We start from the raw sequence: 23,022 nt of genomic DNA on the forward strand, positions 1-23,022 counted from the left end.
CCTGCTGCCCGAGGCCCGGCCCGACGTGGAGGCCCTGGACGCGGGCCTGGAAGACCTGCTGGCGCGCGTGGACGAGTTCGTGGGCATGCTGGACATGATCCGCGGAGACTCCTCCCACGTGGTGAGCGACGGCGTGCCGCGCATCTACGCCCAGGCGGCGGCCATGAGGCGCATCTACAGCAGGATCGACAGACTCGAGGCCTTCGTGCGGATGGTCGGGGGCAGCGTGGCCCGCATGGAGGAGCAGGTGGCCCGGGCCGAAGCCCACCTGGGCACGTTCCCCAGCGCGTTTAAGAAGCTCCTGCACACCATCAGCGCGCCCTCCTTGTTCAGCAGGGCGTCTTCCCCGAGGCGGCAGCCCAGCGGGTTCGAAGCGCCCGTCGTGTTTCGGACCGAAGACCACTTCCCGTGTTGGAGCGAGAGACCGCAGGTGTGAGTCTGCGCCACAACCGCTCCGCGAGACCCTGTTGATAGACGCGTCTGGTGTCCGACGGAGTATCGGATTTTAAGTTTATTTTCTGTAAATGCCATTTCTCAGTGTCTTCACGAGTTCACATAGAACGCAGCATTTTCTACGTCTTCCAATTCTCACCTGAAAGCTGCTTGCTTGCTGGGGAGATCAGGGAAGCAAAATGGATTTTACAATTCAACGAACAGTCCTAACTTTTTCAGATATATTTATATAATCTTAAGGAAAACTACTGAACCATCAAAGCCTTGTTATTCAATCCTAATAGTTAACTCACTTTTCTATAGCTTACTTTTAGGCAGATGGTAAATTATTTAACATTATATTAAACTCTCCGTGTCTTGGATTGTAAACTGAAGGAAATTATACAATTTCTGAGAAAATATATTGATTTATTGCAACTAATTCTGAAGTTGTATTTGAAGGTATGGCCTCACAGTCTCAGTTTGTACATAGCAAACATGTCTATATATGGTTGCCAATGTTTGGTATATAATAGTAATAAAATTTTATTGGAAAAGCTTTCCTTCTCGAAAGGACTTTACACATTTCCTTTTTTGTTTGAAATAGATTGCGCATATGATTTTAAGAGTGGGATAAAGAAGAGTGGCTTGGGGCGTACCTTCTGTGGAAGGCTAGTGGGAAGAACGGACATCAGCTGCTACACAGCATTGTATGTTTCTTTCCCCTCAAAAAGTATAGTTAAATCACTGTGTGACTAACATTAGTGTTTTGTTCTTTTTTCACCGTGATGACACGGAAAGCTTACGTATCTCAGATAGAATAGGCTTTCGTTTTGGTTCTAAGCGGTTTATAAGGCGTCCCTCCTAGATGGCAGAGTCCAGATAAGCACACAGTTTAGCTGTCTTTGTGTGTCATTATCAAAGTCTTTGAGGTTGAGAGAGTATGTTCTCATTTTAGCTGTTCAAGGAAAGTCTGATGATCTATGCCTTAGCTTTCATAGACCTTCTGAATCACACATTTACGTAGTTGAATAGGAAAATAGTTTTTGCCCTATATAGCATCTATATTGTTAAAATGGCTTTTTAATTTGTGGTTAATATTAAGAGTAAGTAGGATGAATTATGAAAACTAGAATAATTTTAAAGCTGAGATTTAATATCTGCATAACAGAAACCTTAAATTCCATAATGTATACATTATAATAAAGTATAACTATTAGGATTGTATAATGCTTAGGTATTCACTTTCATTACCTATGAAAAAGGAAATGGATTGAGAAGATTAAAAGTGTAATAACTAGTAAGAGTTAAATTCACCTTAACAGCTTTTAAAGCTAAACAAATAAAAAGTTCTGGCAATACTACAAAAGAAAAGAGCCCTGGTTTAGATGATAGATTATATGATTACATGTGCAGCTTATCTCTAAAGGACCTTGGATTCTGAAACTCTTACTCAATTTCTGAATAGAAGTTTGTGTAGGGCCTTCTTGTTTGGAATGGGGCCTTGAAGCTGATCCTGAAAAGTATAGAACACACAGTGCATGACGGTCGGCCGTCTCAAGAACGGAGACTGTGAGGAGAAGTTTGTGTAGGGCCTTCTTGTTTGGAATGGGGCCTTGAAGCTGATCCTGAAAAGTATAGAACACACAGTGCATGACGGTCGGCCGTCTCAAGAACGGAGACTGTGAGGAGGCACTGCCGCCTTCACCCCTCCTGGCTCGCTCTCCCGACCCTGACCAGGCTGGAGAGTCAGGAGCCCTTCTGGTTCGGGAAGACTGGTCCCTCTACCGCTTCCTAAGTAACAAGTTGGGGAGGGTCCCACCGCTGGAGCTGTAGGGGAGGCCCAGTTGTCATCTAGGTGACCCCTGTAGACCATCTCTACTGGTGAGGGCCGGAGCTCCCTCACTTTCCAGAAGCATTAGGGGTGAGGTCTAATAAAGGTTAGGAGGGGCACTAAAGTTGGCCCCACAAGTCACACTGGAATCATTTAACTCTCACACCCAAGGCCACGGTAACTGCTGAGAGCTTTCGGGAGGTGCATAGGACATTCCCTCAGTCCGAAGAGACTGGCATCCGGGAGTCAGTCTGTGCATATATATAAAACTGGACACTAATGAGCTGTGGAACTTGTGGCTTCTTTCTGTTAGTCATCTAGTGCTGCTATAACAGAAATAACCACAAGTGGCTGGCTTTGGCAAACAGATGTTTATTCTCTCACAGTCTAGTAGGCTAGAAGTCAGCTCCAGAGGAAGGCTTTCTCTCTCCGTCGGCTCTGGAGGAAGGTCCTTCTCGTCAATCTTCCCCTGGTCGAGGAGCTCCTCAGTGCAGGGACCCCGTGTCCAAGGGAGGCACTGTGCTCCCGGTGCTTCTTTCTTGGTGGTATGAGGTCCCCCAGTCTCTCTGCTCGATTCTCTCTTTTATATCTCAAAAGAGATTGGCTTAAGACACAATCTAATCTTGTAGATCTCATCAACATAACTGCTGCTAATCCATCTCATTAACATAATAGTGATAGGATTTACAGCACATAGGGAAATCACATCAGATGACAAAATGGTGGACAATCATACAATACTGGGAATCATGACCTAGCCAAGTTGACAGATATTTTGGGGGGACACAGTTCAATCCATGACACCCCACCCCCCAATCCAGAACTTACAGGAGCATTAGTCTTGGACCATGTGGGGGAGTCAGGTCCATCATTGAGCACGTGTACAGGAGTTAGACAACCTGGTGTGAACCGGCTGTGATCTAGGGCAAGAAGTAAATATTTTAGAATCGCAGGCCCTATGATTTTTTGGCAACTACTCAGCATCTGTGTAGTCTGAAAGCAGCCATAGACAATATGGAAAGAAACGGGCATGGCTGTGTGTTAATAAAACTTTATTTATAAAAACGTGGCTGAAAACAATCTAAAAAAAAGAATAAAGGATTCACACTTCCTAATTTCAAAACTTACTACAATGTTATACTAATCAAAACTGTGTGGTACTGACATACGGACGGCCACATGGATCAATGGAATAGAATTGAGAGTCCAGGAATAAAACTATACATCTACTGATTTTCAACCAGAGTGCCATGACCAATGGGGCAAAAATAGTCTTCTCAACAAATGGTGCTGGAACAACTGGGTATCCACATGTAAAATAATGAAGTTGAACCCCTACCTCACACCATAAACAAAAATTAAAATGGTTCAGAGACCTAAATATAAGAGCTAAAACCATACAACTCTTAGGAGAAAACAGAGGTAAGTCTTCATGATCTTGGATTTGGCATTGGTTTTTTAGATATGACACCAAAAGCACAAGTAACGAAAGAAAAAATAAAGTCTTCATCACAGTTAAAAACTTTGTGCATCAAAGGACGGGTGACTGGCTCATGGATCATACTTTGAGGATCCCTGAATTCTAAGGCACGTTGTTTATATATGTTCACATCTACCTGGTAGGGCGCTAGTGAGAATCACATGAGGCCGTGCATGGTGTTATCTCTTGCTGGATAACAAAACTCTGAATTGCCGGGAATTTCTGAAAGATGGCAGATGGGAGTTCAGATGTTTTGGGGAGACAAGCCCAAAGAGAAACGGTGCAAAGCCTTCAGCACAAGGAGGGGTGGCTCAGGGGAGACAGGTTCAGACCCAGAAGTCAATGAATACCTGACAAGCGTCCTTGTACGAATGGATGGTGACGCGTGGCTGGACTTCATGCTTAGAAGGTGAGAAAGGGCTCTTGAAACGAGACTTACTGATAGGAAAACCTCCTAACAGTCTGGAGTTTAAAGTAGCTCGGCTGAACAGCTGTCAAAAGCAGCAAGAAAGGAAGATTGACAGCATTAGTTCCAAGGATTGTTTTTGCTGCTGAAGGTGAATAAGAGAACGAGGAGCATGAGATCAACAAGTATACGTGTCCAATTCTTCTGGAAGATCTGCAGGCACCATCCCCCAAAACAGCCCGAATGCACTCCATCCTACCTATTCCCGCCACTGTCATCTCACCAGGGCCACTCAGCATCCTCGTTAGTGGCTCCCTGCTTCCCTCCCCTGCAAGCCACCCTCCATGTAGGACAGAGCAGCCAGAGGGGTCTTTAAAAACGGTAGCATGTTGGACCCTATTAGCTTCTTGTTACATTAGAATAAAATCCAATTTCCATTCTAGGGCTCCTGCCACCACACCTGACCTCCTCTTGCTTACTGACCACCCTTTCCTCGCTCGCTCCTCTCCCTCCTTGGCCTCCTTGATCTGGAAGAGGCCAAGTATGTCTCCTTCATAGCAGGCACTCCAACTTATGGAAGGCATTTGTAACTGTCTGATGGCTGCCTGCCTCCCACCTCCAAGCTGCAGGCTCCAGAGGTGGCACCGAGCCAGCCCTTTCAGGAACCTGGTGCATAAATGACTCAGTGGCCAAGTGAGTAAGCAACTAGACAAAACCAGGCGCCCCGTCAGGAGTAGAGGAGGGACAGAACGCCAGATACAGAAATTCAATCAGACAAACGCTTGTTGGGAACAAGCACGAAGGGAGGGCTGGGGACATGCAGAAAAATGTGGTTTCTGCTCCCAGGAGCTTGGGGTGGTGGGCAGAAGGCCAGATCCCAACCTAGTCCACTCCAGGTTCAAGGACTGACCTTGTTAAAAATGGTGTAGACATTAGCATTCCTGTGGGCTCAAAGGGGACCTCCTTTTTCACCATGCTCCAGGGATGTTGATATAAACTTTTGGAACTAGCTTTCAAAGGAGATTCATTTTACATATCAAAAGATTAAAAGCATTTGTTTAAAAATCTCTTCTAGTATTCATGCCCACTAAGATAGCTATCCCCCACGTGTCCATCATTTTGTCGTACTGCATGGGCTTGCGTGTTGCTGTGATGCTGGAAGCTATGCCACTGGTATTCAGATACCAGCAGGGTCACCCATGGCAGACAGGTTTCAGCTGAGCTTCTAGACTAAGACAGACAAGGAAGAAGGACACATCAGTCCACTTCTGAAAAGAATTAGACAATGAAAACCTTATGAATAGCAGTGGAACATTGTACACATTGCCTGCCCCAAGCCATGGTATTTTCAATTGCATCATATGCATGCAAAAGCTGGACAATGAATAAGGAAGACCAAAGAAGAATTGACGTCTTTGAGTTGTGGTGTTGGTGAAGAATATTGAATATACCATGGACTACCAAAAGACTGAACAAATCTGTCTTAGAATAAGTACAACCAGAATGTTCCTTAGAAGCAAGGATGGCAAGACTATGTCTCACATACTTTGGACATGGTATCAGGAGGGATCAGTCCCTGAAGAACGACATCACGCTTGGTAAAGTAGAGGGTCAGCGAAAAACAGGAAGACCCTCAACGAGATGGATTGACACAGCGGCTGCAACAATGGGCTCAAGCATAACAACGATTGTGAGGATGGAGCAGGACCAGGCAGTGTTTTGTTCTGTTGTACGTAGGGTCGCTATGAGTCAGAACCAACTCGACGGCACCTAATGATAACAAGATAGCTATTATCAAAAACAAACAAAAAAAGGAAAATAACAAGTGTTGGCAAGGATGTAGAGAAATCGGAACCCTGGTGCATTTTGGGTGAGAATATAAAATGGTGCAGCTGCTGTAGAAAGCAGTTTGGTGGTTCCTCAAAAAGTTAAACAGAAAATTACCATGTGACCCAGCAACTGCCTCCTAGGTATATACTCAAAAGAACTGAAAGCAGGGACTCAAACAGATACTTGTATACTAGTGTTCATTATGGTACTATTCACAATAGTCAAAAGGTGGAAACAACTCAAGTGTCCACCAGCGAATGAATGGATACACAACACGTGGTCCACCCATGTTGTTAGGTGCCATTGAGTCGGTTCTGACTCACAGCAACCCCGTGTACAACAGAATGAAACACTGCCTGGTCCTACACTATCCTCACAATCATTGCTACTTGAGCCCATTTTGCAGCCACTGTGTCAATCCATCTCGATGAGGGTCATCCTCTTTTTTGATGACCCTCTACTTTACCAAGCTTGATGTCCTTCTCCAGGGACTGGTCCCTCCTGATAACATGTCCAAAGTACGTGAGACAAAGTCTCGTCATCTTTGCTTCCAAGGAGCATCCTGGCTGTACTTCATCCAAGACAGGTTTGTTCATTCTTCTGGCCGTCCGTGGGATATTCAACATTCTTCACCAACACCACAGAATGAAGTATTACTCGGCCATTAAGGGAAATGAAGTTGTGATACAGGCTACAACATGGATGAACCTTGAAAACATTACAGTCAGTGAAATGTCAGACACAAAAGGACAAATATTGTATGACCCCCCTCCCCCACTCACATGAAATATGTAGAGTAGGTAAATGCATAGAAACAAATCAGTGGTTAGCACAGGCTGGGGGTGGGGGGAGTCACTGCTAAGGGGTAAAGAGTTTCTGTTTGGGGCAATGAAAATTTTGAAACAGTGGTAATGGCTGTACAACATGCTGAGTGTGATTAATGCCACTGAATTGTACACTTAAACATGGTTAAAATGGCAAATTTTTTGTTGTATATTTTACCACAATTAACAAAAAAAGCCAAAACTTTCCCAGGATGTATATTATCAGCTCAATAACAGAGAAGGGGACACATTTCAGAACGAAAGATTCTGACCTCCAGTCGTCCCTATGGCGGAGGGAGTTCCGTGCGTGGCCGGCGTCCCTGTTAGGACTGGTGTCCGCAGCCCTCCCGGGCCCCCCAGCCCGCCTTGCACTGGGAGGCTGCAGAGCCTAGGCCTGCCCAGCAGGGGGCGCCCGGGAGCGGCACAGGGGCAGCTGGTCCAGCCCGGCTCCCGGAAACCCACATGGCTGCTCACCAGAGCCTGGACACTGGCTGGAGATTTCAGAGCTACCAGGTCCGTCCTGCCTGAAGGGCTTGCCGTGTGCACACGGGGCCGGGTCACAGCTGTTCCCAGGCACATGTGGCTGCTCCTGGGGGGCTGGAGGGGTGGAGGGGAAGGAGAGCGGGGTACAGGGAGGGTGGGAAGGGGCGTCGATAACTTGGGAGCACCCAGGATGGTGGGGGCGACAGGCACAGCCCCACGCAGGATCCCGAGTGCTGTGAGCAGAGCCTGGACGCTCACCCTATATTGTCCACCTCCTGTCCCCATTTGGGGTCAGCGTCACACCACCTCCCGGAGAGGCCTTTACCCTTCACCTCCTCACCCCACTTACTATCCCGTGTCTCATCTCTCCACCCGGAATGCACACATCCCTTCAGGTGTGTGCATGTGGCTCATCTGTGACCCCCACACGGCAGGTCCCAGCGGTTGTCTGTTCTGTCCTCCCTGAGTCCGTGGCAGCTGCAGGGCGCCCGGCTTGGAGTAGGCTGGAGGCCTAGCTGTGGATGAGTGAACAGGGACAGCAAGGATGCAGCCGTCCCGGGCGTGTTGGGGGCATGGCTTGGGCCGCTAGCCTGGGTCTGAATCCCATTCCCCCGCCTACCGGCTGGGTGGGCTCAGATCAAGTGGGCTGGGGCAGCAAACTCACTCCTCTGGGCCTCAGGGACCACCTAGGTGGGGGTACCTCTAGGCCACTGCGTCTGATGGCTCCTGTCCTCGAATTTCAGCCACACTGCGGGTATTTTTTGCTCCCAGATGCTTCTAAGACTGGAAGAAAGGTGTTAGTTGCCACTGAGTCGGCTTCAACTCATAGTGACCCCATGTATAGCACAGCAAAATGTTGCCTGGTCCTGCACCCAGCTTAATGATGGTTGGTATGTTTGAGTTCATTATGGCGGCTATTGTACCAGCCTATCTCATGGAGGTTCCCTGACCCTCCACTTTACCAGCCATGATGTCCTGTTCTAGCGATTGGTCTTTCCTGATGACATGTCCAGAGTAAGTGAGCCAAAGTCTCTCCTTCCTCGCTTCTAAGGAGCATTCTGGTTGTATTTCTTCTAAGATGGATTTGTTCATTATTCTGGCAGTCCATGGTCTATTCAATATTCTTCGCCAGCACCGTAATTAAACACATCAGTTCCTTGTCAGTCTTCCTTTTTTATTGTCTATCTTTCACATGCATATGAGGTGACTGAAAACACCATGGCTTGGGTCCTCAAAGTAACGTCTCTGCTCTCTATAACCTTAAACAGGTCTTTTGCAGCAGATTTGCCCAATGCAATCCATCATTTGACTTCTTGACTGCTGCTTTTATGGACGTAGTTATAAATACAGGGAGTGCTGAGCTGGAGAAGGAGTGCTGTGGTCGGGAGCCTGGGTGTGACTTTGAACGTGACCGCAAACAGGCCTCTTCCCTCCTCTGGGCCTCGGTTTCCCCATCTGTCACGTGTGGGCCTGGCCCGGGGCCGTGTACCAGCTGCTTACTGGCCCTCAGCAGGACAGAGGTTTTGTTCTGCTCTTGTTTTCTGGAAGTATAAACATGTACAGTGATGTGCACACATCTCAGGTGACAGATTTTGTGCATGTGTCCACCCATGTAGGAGTCCCTGGATACAGGCCTGTGGTGCCTCCTAGGGCACTGGATCTGTGTGGAGCCCTGCCCGTCTGGCCAGCCTCCCGCAGGTCCAGATGGACGCTGGCACGTCCTCCGTTCCAGGCTGTGCCTGCCCTCCCCCTAATAAAGGCCTGTTTCTTCCTGGCCCCACACTGGGCCCTGCCACAGAGGGAGCTATTCTGAGCCCCTGGCCAGCCCTCCCTGGACACACTGGGGCCTTCTGTCCCCCACCACCATCCTGTGGGCTCTCCTAAGTAGCGCTGTACTCCCATCACCTGCCCCTTGGGGCCAACTCTGGGGAGGCTGTTCTAGGAAGACCCACACCGGGGTGGCTGGAGTCTGGGGCCCCTCTTTGTTGGCAGCCTCTTCTAATCAGGTTGACTTGTTAGGGGCAGATGTGTGTTTGAACAGGCCAGGTGGCTGCTCAGCTCCCTCTGAGCCGGACACGGGAGCCCCCGCCGGCCTCAGGCCTTGATGGCTGCTCTCTGATGGCTGTTCCTCTTTGGAACCTAAGCTTAAGTGGCTCATCCTTGGACAGGGACCTGCAGCCAAAGACCCCTCACTGCTCACTGCCTCTTTGATCTTCCCAAAGTATTGTTTGTCTGATTCCACCAGAGCTAAGCTTCACAGGATCACGGAGCTCATCTGTCTTGCTCATGCCCCTTCCCAGAAGGCTAGTAAAGAGTCTAATCAGACACATGGCACCGACCCTGGCGGCCTGACCCGACACGTGACCCCCACCTGACTCCCGGCCCCGACCCAACACGTGGCCCCAACCAGACACATGGCCCCCACCCACACAGCCCCCACCTGACTCGCAGCCCCGACCCGACGTGTGGCCCCCACCTGACGCGTGGCCCCCCACCCAACATGTTGTGCCAACTGGCCACGTGGCCCCGACCCGACAAGCGCCCTGACCTGACTAGTGGCCCCAACTGGACGGCACCTGACCCAGCACGGTGGGAGGTCACCAGTCCGTCGGAGACACTGCGGGCAGCTGAGTCTGGTCCTGCACGCCTTTACCAGTCTCTCCTGGTGCAGAGATGGACCTGACGTGGGCTACGGCCCAGTGAGTATGTCAGGAGCTAGAGAGGGGCGAGGGCTTCGGAGGAGGCAGGGGTGCAGAGGAGGCGAGGGAATCAGGGTAGGCGTCAGGGAGGACTCCTTGGGGGAGGGCGGCCCCGAGTGGGGCCCCAGGAGAGGAATCACAGCTGGGCAGGGGGAGGCCTGCAGGGAGGCCTGAGGCAGGCCCGAAGGGGCTCAGCAGGCTGAGGCCTGCACCTTCTCTGCCCCGTTGGCTCAAGAACGGCCCCTGGATGGAGGCCCAGCAGACCTAGTTCAGTCAATACAGAGGCTGGCTCCCTGACGCAGAGCTATGCAGATGGAGTGAGCTGCCTCGGAAGGAGTGAGCTCTCTGTTCCTGGCATTTTGTGAGCTGAGATGCTGCAGAGGGAGGGGGTTAGCCTAGACAGGAAACCTGCACAGCCTTCTAATCCAGAGAACCGATAGATCGATAATTGGACATTATCTAATGTAGCCTGAGGAGGCATTGATCCAATAATATCAACATAATATTAACAAAAGATGCATAAAGATGATGTGGAGGGTTTTTTGTCATGGAAAAAGTCCTGTCTCAGAAATTCCACTTTCAGAAAGTTACCCTAATGCAGTACCCTGTGAGCACTCATCGTTTGTAAGAGAGATCTGGAGACAGCCTGCGGGCTCCTTGGTGACTGTTTCCTGTCTGGAGTTCTCACGTCAGCTCCAGGATGGCTCCTGGCCTGCTCTGTCTCACCTACAGCTCTGTCCCCTAGTGGGTCCCGGGGATACAATGCAATCTTGGTGTTTTAGGTATAACCCCACTGTTGAGAGAAAGGCGGGGGTGGGGGGAGAGAGACAGAGACGGGGAGAGAGAAGAGAGAGAAGTGAAGGAGAGAGGCAGAGAAAGAAGAAAAGAGGGGAGAGGAGGGTAGGAGAGGGGAGGGGAGGGGAGGAAAGATACCTTGAAATGTTAACATGATTGTTTCTGATAGAATTAAACATAATTTTTGTTTTCTTCTTTATGTTGACCTACATTTCCCATACTATCTACAATAAACATGTGTTATGTTTGTAATGTGCAAAAATTTTAAGAAAAAAGAGAATGATATCAGGTAAAAGACAGGAGTGACTCTTCCTTGGCCGAACCCTGGAAATGGGTTTTTAAAGCCGCACTGGATGGTGTGAGACTTCTCCGAATGTCCCTGGCGGCTAGGATCTCCTTTGCGGAAGAAGATAACTTTCAGTTTCTCAGTAGCCACCCCTAAACCACCCCCAGGAGGCTGCTTATCTGGGTAACAAGGCGTCAGGCTGCCCGGGTGTTCCCAGACACTCCTGCCCCTGGCAGATAAAACACAGATAAGCCTGCCACAGGGACTCTTCCAGATCAGGGGGAAGCCAGCCAAGCTGACACATGAAATTAACACCCGCAGTTCCCCGGGGCACTGAGGACGGGGCTTTCCCGTGGACTGTCCAGCGGTGCACTGGCCATCTGCTGCTGGACGGGTGCGTGCCCACCACCCGCACCCTTGTAGGTGCCCTTGAGGCAGCGTCTTCTACCTCCGTGCCGTGGGAGAACCCTGCCCCGCACGGGGCTTCTCGGCCCCCAGAGGGTCTGGTGGTGGTATGTGATCCCAAGACTGTGTTTAGCCAGAGTGAGGTCCTGAGGTTTGTTCTGCTGCTGTTCTGCTCCTTCATTCCCTCACACGTGTCTAATAAACCTGGGCTTGCCTTTCCAGTCTTATGTTAAAAGAACGTTGATTTCTGCTCATTTTTATTGGGGTGAAATATACATTACAAAAAGTTTGCCATCTTAACTATTTTTTAGTGTACAGGTCAGTGACGAAATTTGTCATCACCCCAAACAGACACTCGGCGCCTCTTCAGCAGTGACTCCCAGCTCCCCTCCCCCCGGTCCCTGGTAACTGCTAATAATCTTGTCTCTATGCATTTGCCTCTTCCATACCCATTGCCACTGAGTCCATTCCAACTCATCGCGACCCTGCAGGACAGAGTAGAACTGCCCCATAGGGTTTCCAAGGCGTAATCTTTACGGAAGCAGACTGCCACAGCTTTCTCCTGAGGAGCAGCTGGGGGTTTGAACCGCTGACCTTTCAGTTCTTTTCCCAGATGGCTGAGCCCGAAACTGGCCTGGCTTCTGAGTCAACAGCAGGGAATGAGGCGCACGGGTGAAACCAGAGAGAGCCGGGAGCAGGAGGCTGGCCCTCCCACACCTTTGTGACTCAGCGGACTTGATGCCCAGCCAGCAGGTGTCCGCCCCTCCCTCCCCAATACCTCCCCTGCACAGACCTGTCCCCGGGTGAGGAGGAGCAGCAGCAGGAGCTGTGCTGAGGATGTACCCAAAGAATGTCTGTTTCCCACAGGCTGGAAACCGCCTCGTTCTCCCTAGAGATGCAGGTGCCTGCACACACCTTGGCAGTGAGCCCTAATTACAGCTGAAGGCACCTGCCTTCAACCATCTCAGTAATGTCACAGCTTATCATGCTCTGCCAAGTCATGAGCCCTGTGGTTCCAGACCCAAACACTACAGAAAAGTCGAGGGGACAAGCTAGGATTGCCAACCCTTTTTGCCCCACCAAAGGCATTTTATTTTGTGTGTTGCTCACAGTTTCTTTGTTCCACTTAATTTTCTGTGCTGAGTCGTTTTTCTTTACGTATTTTCTTTTCATCTTTTTCATTGTTGTTGATTTTGTGTTTGCTGAGTCTTTATATTTTTCTAGTTTTTTATTTTGACTTGTAAGATTGTTAGTTTCCTTTGTGGTTACCTTAATATTTACCCCTATTTTCTAGGTTTATACCAGTCTTTTATTTCTTTATATCACCTTGACTTGAAAAATCTATGTCTACATTTTTTAAGTTCCTCTTTTTGTTTTAATGTTGTCATCTTTTACATACTGACATCTGTTTCCCTATTTTCAGTGTTTTAGCTTTGATTTACTTTTGTGACTTCCCTGTCTGGGTTGATATCTGGTTGCTCTGTCCTGCGTTCTAGTCTTGGGTTGTTATCTGATGTTACCGATTTTCTAACCAGAGGACTCCCTTTAGTATTTCTTGTAATTTGGTTTGGTTTCTGCAAATTCCCTAAACTTCTGTTTATCTGGAAGTGCCCTAATTTCACCATCATGTTTGAGAGACAGTTTTGCTGGGTATATAATTCTTGGCTGGCAGTTGTTTTCCTTCACGACTTTATATATGTCATCCCATTGCCTTCTTGCCTGCATGGTTTCTGCTGAGTAGTCCGAGCTTATTCTTATTGACTCTCCTTTGTAGATGACTTTTCGTTTATCCCTAATCGCTCTTAAAATTCTCTCTTTATCTTTGGTTTTGGTAAGTTTGATTATAATATGTCTCGGTGACTTTCTTTTGGGATCTACCTTATGTGGGGTTCGATGAGCATCTTGGATAGATATCTTGTCATGTTTTAAGATATTAGGGAAGTTTTCTGCCAACAAACCTTCAACAATTCTCTCTGTATTTTTTGTTATCCCCCCTGTTCTGGTACTCCAATCACTCGTAGGTTTTATTCCTCTCGATAGAGTCCCACATAACTCTTAGGGTTTCTTCGTTTTTTTTTAAATCTTTTTATCTGATTTTTCCTCAAATAAGTTGGTGTCAAGTGCTTTATCTTCAATCTCACTAATTCTGACTTCCATTGCCTCAGTTCTGCTCCTATGACTTTCTATTGAGTTGTCTAATTCTGAAATGTTATTGTTAATCTTCTGGATTTCTGATTGCTGTCTCTCTATGGGTTCTCACAGCCTGTTAAATTTGTCATTATGCTCTTCTCTAATCTTTTTAATTTCCTCTATTGTGTGTTCTGTGTTTTGCTTAATTTCCTTCCTAATTTCTCAAAGAGTTCTTATATTAATCTTTTGTATTCTGCCTCTGGTAATTCCAAGAAATTTTCCTCCTCTGGAAAATTTCTAGATTCTTTCCTTTGGGAGCTTGCTGGAGCCATCATGGATTGCCTCTTTTTGTGATTTGATATTGACTGTTGTCGTTGAACCATCAATAAGTTACTATATTTATTTGTTTTAAGTTTGCTTACTGTGTCCTAGCTTCTTGTTTTGTTTTGATATGCCCAAACAGGCTGCTCATATGAGCTAGTTTGATTACTGGCAACTTTGAAGCTCTAATGTCCTGTCACCATGTGGTTAGACCTGTTACTAGGTATGTGAGTCAGGAGTCAGCCCACTCCTCCTGTATGAATTCAGCTCAGGTGCCCAGGTAGATAGCCACCAAGTGTGTGGTGTAGGCTCTCACTTACAGTCCTACACAGCACGGCTGATTGATGTAGGCACAGGCATCTGGCCACAGCAGGGAGACACACTCTGAGCAAGGCAGGGGGCTGAGAGCTGCCCCCAAGTGTCCATGAGGAAGGCATGTCCCTGTTCCCTAGAGCACACAGGTGGGTGGGTTTTGCAGCCGGACTATGAACACCTAATGCTGTTGGCTGTAAGGACTGGGGGGCATCTCTTATTTATGGGCCCCTATCTCAGGTGGCTAGGTGGCGTGGGTGGAGCCACCAGTCCTCAGGCCTCTGATGTGGGTAGGTGAAGACCCTGCTTAATGGGCAGAGCAGTGTCCAATGTCAAGAACCTGCCACTTCACAGCTGAAACAGTTCAAGTTAGACTTCCAGTATATACCCTGTTGTACTGCGGTAATGAGGGCCTATGCTGTTGAGATGGGCCCCAAACAAGTCTGTGCAGGGAGAAAGGCACTCAAAATCTGTGGATCCCTTATGCCTGTGCCTAGGCAAAGGAGCTGTGCCTACCCTGGGTTCCTGGCTTAGGTGAGCCGGCAGTTTATTTTTTCCCTCTGTTTGTTAGTTTGTTCACTCTCCAAGGCAGGAGAATGGCTCCAGGCATGTGATGGGTCCTACTTCTGGCCCAGGGGACTCATCAGTTGCTGAAGCCGGTCCAGGACCCAGTGCAGAGCAGGGAGTGGGGAGGTAAATGGGAGAGAGGTTTTTCGCTAAGGGGGGTGTTTTTGATCTGCACGGTAGGCCGTACGCAGTTACTTATCTTTTGCTGGTTAAAGGCTGCTTCTCACTGGTTCTGGGTGGCCATGTAGACTCTCTGGTGCTGGGTCTCTCCTGGTGTGGAAAACACACATCCCGAGCACGGCTGCTTGCCTGCGTCACTGCTTACCCCCGAGCTGACCAGGCCTGAAGGGCTCAGGCTCTCACTGGGTCAGGTCTGGCAACTCCTTGCTGCTTCCGAACCGCCTCTCCCTCCCCCTGCCACTCAGTCCAGTTCAACTCTGCCTTTGATGTTCAGGGCTCCCAGACTGCCATATATAATCAATTCACTTGTTTTTTCGGGTCTGTTGTAAAAGCATCCACTGGAAGTGTCTGACTACTCCACCATCTTGGCCCCGCCCCCCCAAGGGCATTTTTATTAAAAAATAAAATCTAGGGTCGCCATTGTTTCTTGGAAGAGGGAATATTTAAACATCAGAAGGACTTAATCTCAAAACAGGGAAGATAACAAGAAATGATAGTTGTCAACTGCACACTGATGATTCCAAAGTCATTTCATAAAGGACATATTTGAAAAGCTTACAACGGTGTTGGAGACAGCCCAGGTGCTCAACCGATGAATGGGTAAATGTGAGAGCATATTGTGTGTGTGTAAATGTGTCCGTGTGCATGAAGGTGTGCGTGTGTACCGATGTGTGTGTGTGTGAGCGGGCACGTGTGTGTCTGCCTGGGAGTGGGGGGAGTGTATCGGCTGTTACCGACGGGAGTGGGGAGAGGGATTGGTGGTGGCGTTGGGAGGCCTTTCAAGCTGGCCATCTGCCCATCTCCAGCCCCGCCCACCAAGCCTGTGTGTGCCCAGGCTGCCAGGCCAAGGGGTCAAGTCCAGGACAGAGCTGCCCTGTGCAGCCTACCTCTCAGAGACCCTGCCCCTCCCTGCCCCCTCTCCGCACACCTCCCCCCTTCCCTGTGCACCTGCCCTTGGGGCTCTTCATCTCCTCATCTCTCTCTGTGTCTCCCTCTCTGGGTCTGTGGGCCTGTGACCTCCATCTCTCCCCGTCTGTCCCTGCATCTCTCTGTGTCTCTGGGTCTGCGGCCCTGTGACCTCCGTCTCTCCCTGTCTGTCCCCCCATCTCTCTGTGTCTTTCTCTCTGGGTCTGTGGCCCTGTGACCTCCATCTCTCCCTGTCTGTCCCCCCCATCTCTCTCTGTGTCTCTCTCTGGGTCTGTGGGCCTGTGACCTCTGTCTTTCCCTGTCTGTCCCCCCATCTCTCTCTGTGTCTCTGGGTCTGTGGCCCTGTGACCGTATCTCCCTGTCTGTCTTCCCTGTCTCTCTGTCTCTCTGCCTGTTTCTCCTTCATTCACTCCCCACCAAGGAGGGGCCCTGGCCCTGGGCCTGCTGGCCTTTCTGGCACACACAGCCCTGTGCCCGGAAGCCACAGCTGTCTGTTGAGGGATTCCAGGGAGCCTCTCCTGGCTCTAACGAGCCCCTTTGTCATCTGTTTTATGGGACCTTAATGAGTGCACTCAGGCTGGCCTCTGGTGTTGGGGTGTTGGGACAGATGGGCAATTAGAGGGCGGCGGGGCCGGCCACCAGCAGGAGGGGTGCCCAGGAGCAGGATCAGAGGGAGCCTCCTGTCTAGTGCCCCACAGAGCCTACCCCCCCCCCCCGGCTCCAGCCTTCCCCCATGGAGCCTCCCTGAGGGCCTGGAAGCTCCAGAGAGCCGGGTTCCCTGTGCTCAGCCTTCCCTGTCTGCTAGGCCCCACACCTGAAATCCCAGGCAGAGCCCTGGGCAGATGGCGGTCATGACCCCATCTCATGAACAGGAACACTGAGGCCCAGGGAGGGTTGGCAGGAAGCCTGAGGCTCCAACCCACCCAGCAGGACTGCCCTCTGCAGTCCAGACTGGAGGGAGCCCCCACTCAGTGCCTGCACAGAAGAGGCCTTGGGAGGGGGAGCTGGGCCACACACCTGGAGCCAGAGTTGTCACCAAGTGTTCCCCCACACTGCCGGGATCACCTCAGGGGCTCAGCTAAGGTCTCCTCCAGAGTCAGGTTCTCTTCATGAGAAGAGTTCTGGAGCCCAATCTAAACATAATAAGATGTTCTCCTCTTTTCATTCATTCATCCATTCGCTCACTCACTCATTCATTCATTCACTCATTCATTTGCTAACACATTCACTTAGTCACTCATTTGCTTATCCACTCGTTCATTCACTCGCTCATTCACTTACTCAGATGGCTGTTGTGGTGACCCTCCGCCAGCTTCCCGGCAGCCTCCCCCATGGCACCCAGCCCCTGCTGCAGGGACCGTGACTGAGTGTGCTCTGTGCCCTCACAGGACCCTGGTCTCCAGAGGTGGGTCACGGGGTCAGAGGCACCCGCAGAACACCGGGATGCACTCGAGGCTGAGCCTCACCCCGCGTGGACTCCGGTGGGTGGGAGCCCCAGTCCCAAGGGACCAGTTGGTGCGGCTCTCCGGAGCCCATAAGCGGGACGGTCTGCCCTTCTCTCTGTTCTTGTGAAATGCCTGCCCACTCGCTTCCAGAAGCCAGGCCTGAGGACAAGGTGACCTGGAAGAGCCCCACGCAGCTGATTCTCACGCAGCTCTGCCTGTGTCACTGCGCAGCCTCAGAGCCTCGCTGCGTTTTCTGAGCCTCGGTTCTCATCGGGGCACGTGTGCAGCAATGACTCTCCCGCAGGGAGGTTAAACGGGATGCTGTGTGTGAAGGGCCCGGCGCTGTGGGGCCTGGCATCCTCTGAGGACTGCACTGGGAAATCGTTTGTTTGCTCGCCCCTAACACACAAGCGGGCAGTGGTGGTTCCATGGTGGAATCCTCACCTTCCATGCGGGAGACCCAGGTTTGATTCCCAGCCAATGCACCCCATACGCAGCCACCACCTGCCTGTCCATGGAGTCTTGTGTGTTGCTGTGATGATGAACAGGTTTCAGCAGAGCTTCCAGACTATGATGGACTAGGAAGAAAGGCCTGGTGATCTACTTCTGAAAATCAGCCAAGGAACACCCTGTGGATCACAACTGTTCAGATCCACAGCCGATCATGGGGATGGTGCAGGACAGGGCAGCATTTTGTTCTGTCGTGCATGGGGTCCCCCGGAGTCGGGGGCTGAGTTGGGGGCCACTTGACAGCAGCACCAGTCTCCTCAAGCAGCGTCTTGAAAAGTGGCCTGTAAATATGTCCCAGATACATCGTAAAGCGAAGGCGATGGTGCTGGAGGCTGGTGAACAGTTACGATTATTGCCAGCTATTTGTGCTTCTAGTGTTTACCGAGACACATTTCCGGCAACCCAAGGACTGTGGACAGTACTTAGCCACTTCTGGGGTTGGGGAGAGCAGGAGAGTTTTCACTTCAAACCTTTCTGTTCTGTGGAAAGTTTTCACCATGCACATTTATTAATTTTGTCACAAATGGTAGTTTAAAATAAAATCATACTCTAAAATTAAAAATGTTACCCGCTGCCATCGAGTCAATTCCGACTCATAGTGACCCTTTTGGACAGAGTAGAACTGCCCCATACGGTTTCCAAGGAGTGGCTGGTGGATTTAAACTGCTGACCTTTTGGTTAGCAGCTGAGCTCTCAATCACTGTGCCAACAGAGCTCCATTCTCAAAATTAACAAAAGAAGAAAATGGCACCCAGGCCTCACCTCCTCCAGGGAGTCCTCCTGGGGCCCAAGCACGATGCTTGTCTTGCCACAGAAGGGACTCCCACCTGTCACTGTCTGTGACTTGTTGTCTCCCCCACTGGACTGACAGCAGCTTGACGGACAGCCTGTTCTCTGCTCCCCACGGGCCCAGGCCCAGCTGACGAAGGAATGAGGCTCAGGGCAGTTGAGCAACCTGTACATGGTTGTACAGGGTGAGGCCTGGATCCTCGGATTCCAACTCCACCACCATCACCACACCCACCTCTCTAGGTCATGTCACGCCCGCTTGGCTGTGGGGACACAGCTTCTGCCCATATACCAGAAATGTCCAGAAGGGACCATCTGGGAACCCCCAAACGGCCTCCAGCTGTGTGCAGCTACTGCAGCTTCTGAGGTTCAGGAGGAAAGGTTGTGGGGCTCCAGGTGACAGGTGGGAACGCCCAGGTATAGAGAAGGGAAGGCCGTCCTCTGGAACGGTGGTGTCACGCCCAGCAGAGGCACCTGCAAAGCCCCGAGAGGAAGGGCGGATGGGCCTCCCAGGCTACGTTCCCTGGCGCTTCCAAGCTGAGATTTCAGCCTCCGAAACTTGGGAGCAAAGCTTTGCAATGAGAGGCAAAGCCTTCCCTGGCTCGAAAGCTTTGGGGCCTGAAGGCCCAGGCAGGCAGCTTTCCTCAGCTCATTTTGTACATGAGAAAACTGAGGGTCAGAGCAGGGGAATGCCTTACCCAAGACCACAGACTTGTGCCAGGCTGCCTGGGTTCCGAATTGCTCCTCCCTTGTGAGGCTGTTTGCAGGTTTAAGTGCCGGCCTATACAGCGGACACCTAGGCGGGTGCCTGGCAGGGAGGCCGCGCTCAATAATGATGATCGCTGGCATGGCTGGTGTCTCACAGAGGTGGTGTTTGGTGATTATGTCCTTCACCTGTGACCTTCCCGTTGCACTCTAGCCCTACCTAGAGGAGGTGGGCCTCAGTGAGCTCCCCAGGGCAGCACCTGGCCGGGCTCCGGCCCTTTCACCCGCTGGCGGGCAGCCTCCGGCCTGAGCAGGCTGACCTCGACCTCCATTGCACTCGGCAGGTGGACAAGGTCTCCACTGATCCTCCCCGACAGCAAACGTCATTCTCGTGCCTTCAAACAAGCAAGCACAAACCACCGTCCTGAAAGGAGGGACATCACTAATGACGGGGCAGTTCTTCTCCGACGCGTGGGGTTGCTATGAGTCAGAATCGACTCAGTGGCACCTGATAACAACAACATCCAAGGATGTTGTGAAGAAATTGAAGTTGTCAAGGATTTCATTCTACTCGGATCAACAATCAATGTTCATGGAAGCAGCAGTCAAGAAATCAAATGATGTATTGCATTGGGCAAATCTACTGCAAAAGACCTCTTTAAAGCAAAGATGTCACTTTGAGGACTAAGGTGCACCTGACCCAAGCCATGGTATTTTCAATCTCCTCATATGGATGTGAAACCTGGATGAAGAGTAAGGAAGACTGAAGAAGAACTGACACATTTGAATTATGGTGTGGGTAAAGAATATTGACTATACCATGGACTGCTAGAAGAAGTAACAGATCTGTCCTGAAGACAGTACAGCCAGAATGCTCCTGAGAAGCAAGGATGGAGGGACTTCGTCTCACCTACTTTGGATGTGTTACAAGGAGAGACCAATTACTGGAGAAGAGCATCATTCTAGGTAAAGTAGAGGGTCAGCCAAAAAGAGGAAGACCCTCAACAAGACAGATTGACACAGTGGCTGCAACGAACATAGCACACAAACAGTGGGCTCAGACATAGCAACGAACATGACAATGGTGCAGGATGGGGCAGTGTTTCATTCCGTTATAAGCAAGGTCGCCAAGAGTTGGAGCCGGCTCGATGGCCGCTAACACCCACAACATCCACGGATGAGTATTCCTCATGGCCAGAGTGAGACACGGTTGAAGACAGATTTTAGTTGGCTTTTTTGTCTTTATAGATACAAGTATGGAGGAAAACTTTTTGTTATAGAAAAGTCACTTAATTCTTTGAAAGCCCTCAGAGATTTGTGGCAAGAAAATCACATACCGATGATCTGTCATCTGAATTATCTTTACTGCTCTGTCAGCTAACAACATGGTTACAATCTCCATTCGTTTGAGGAGAGTAAAACACGGGAAAACCGGACTTTCATGGAGATCTGTTACCCAGTCCACAGGCCTTTCTCAGGAACCCTCTCTGCTCCTGGGGAAGAGCTACCCTGAGCTGATAATTACACCTGTTACTGCTCCCCTTAAGGCCTCTTTGTGTAACCTGACCTACTCAGAAAGAACTGGGAAAAGAAAAACGTTGTTAATTTAATACGCTTCTTCCCAAACAATTTTCAAAAGCTCTTGCCATGTGCTTTGAATCCCTGGGTGGTGCAAACAATCACCGTACTCGGCTGCTAACAGAAGGATCCAAGGTTCCAGTCTACCCAGAGGCTCCTTAGAAGAAAGGCCTAGTGAACTACTTCTAAAAAATCAGCCATTGAAAACTCTATGGAGCACACTTCTACTCTGACACACGTGGGGTCGCCGTGAGTGAGAGTCAACTGGACGGCAACTGGTTTTTGCCACGTGCTATGTATATTTTTGTCAAAATGTTGGAGCTAGACTGACTGGGATCACAATAGAGGGTCCTGGACAGAGCTGGAGAAAAATGTAGAACAAAATTCTAACTCACAAAAAAAGACCAGACTTACTGGCCTGACCGAGACTGGAGAAACCCTGAGAGTATGGCCCCTGGACACACTTTTAGCTCAGTACTGAAGTCTCTCCTGAGGTTCACCCTTTAGCCAAAGATTAGACAGCCCCATAAAACAAAATGAGACTAAAGGGGCACAGCAGCCCAGGGGCAAGGACTTAAAGTCAGGAGGGGACGGGAAAGCTGGTCATAGGGAACCCAAGGTGGAGAAGGGAGAGTGTTGACATGTGGTGGGGTTGTTCACCAATGTCACAAAATGATATGTGTACTGTTCAATGAGAAGCTAGTTTGTTCTGTAAACCTTCATCTAAAGTACAATTAAAAAAAGAAAAAAACAGCTTTGGAGCTAGAGATTTAGTTCATTTGATTCACGGAAAATTCCCACCGTATGACCAATTGGCAAAACCAGTCTGCATTGTCAATCCAATAAACCAATCAGATAAGCTTTCTCTGGGGAAAAGCCTGGCTTCATCTTTCCATTCATACAGAGGTGTCAGAACCTGCCTGTCTTGGTGACCAAGTTGTTGTGACTTCTGGGATAAATGGTAGGTGGATGGAGACCCAGGCTAAGATGTTCCACCTCTGCCTTTCTCACACTCCTACAGGAGGGCAGAGGATAAAAGAGTCATGTTCAGTGAACACACAGAAAATTCTCACTGGGCTACGATGCATCTGAATTCTGAACACTCACTGTGCGCCTCAGCCCCGACTGTTGCCAGTTCTGCCTTCGTAGGAACCCCATGATACAGAGACGTGGGAGCCATCTCTGTGCCATGCTACACTGGTCTGTGACACTGGGGTGTGGACTCCATCTGGACGGATGAGAAGTTGGGGAGACCGCACAAGAGAGGGTAGCTGGGGAAGGGGCACTGCCCAGACCTCGGCCTCTGGAAGAGGATGCTCCGTGGGGCCCGGACCTGGAGTCCTAGCCCTGCATGCCCATGTGCCCCTTGGAGCACCCACCCTGGGGGTGGCTCTCGTGGGACATTTTAGAGTTGGAGGGACCCCTGATCAGCTGGCTGTCGAGGGAGCAGGCCCTGCCCTAAGTGTCCTCAGCTGTGAGGATGGGCGGGTGAGGCCCCTGGTCTCTCCCACCGCCTAGACCTTCCCGTGGCTCTCCAGGTGCTCCCACTCTTCTCCTCACCTCAGACACAGCCGCCCTATGGATAAGTCTGCTCCTCCGTGGTTGCTATCTCAGCAAAAATCGGACGTCACCCCTAACTTAAATCAATCATCAATTCCTGCCAAGGCCACTGCTAACCATACCTAGTGTCTGCCCCTTTATTGCCAATTGTCACAGGTACTGCCCTGGTTGCGACCCTACCCTGATACTAATCCTCATACTAACCATAACACTCAAATTGACCCCAACACTAGCCCTAAACTAACCTCGCACTACCCCAGATCCTAACCCGCGTACTAACGCTAACCCTAGCCCGAGCCCTACCCTGTGCTTGTTGTTAGGTGCTGCCGAGTCACTTCTGACCCACAGTGACCCTATGCGCAACAGAGCAAAGCACTGCCTGGTACTATGCCCTCTTCACAATTGTTGCTGTATTTGAGCCCATTGTTGCAGCCACTGTGTCAATCCATCTCATTGAGAGTCTTCCCTTTCACTGACCCTCTACTTGAAAAAGCATGATGTCCTACTCCTTACCCTACCCTAAC

The 23,022-nt window shown here is 50.1% G+C and overlaps 1 protein-coding gene across 1 annotated transcript; it reads left to right on the forward strand.

The window, feature by feature from the left end:
• Nucleotide 1: 1 nt before the first annotated feature.
• On the forward strand, nucleotides 2-1,948 carry BLOC1S4 (biogenesis of lysosomal organelles complex 1 subunit 4; the record flags this gene model as incomplete). Its single annotated transcript, XM_012557591.2, has 1 exon — nucleotides 2-1,948. A coding segment is annotated over one exon (435 nt), but the record flags the coding sequence as incomplete, so codon positions are not given.
• Between the last annotated feature and the right edge of the window lie 21,074 nt (nucleotides 1,949-23,022).

This window comes from Trichechus manatus, unplaced genomic scaffold, assembly GCF_000243295.1.
Source record: "Trichechus manatus latirostris isolate Lorelei unplaced genomic scaffold, TriManLat1.0 scaffold00111, whole genome shotgun sequence".
Classification (NCBI taxonomy): Eukaryota; Metazoa; Chordata; class Mammalia; order Sirenia; family Trichechidae; genus Trichechus; species Trichechus manatus.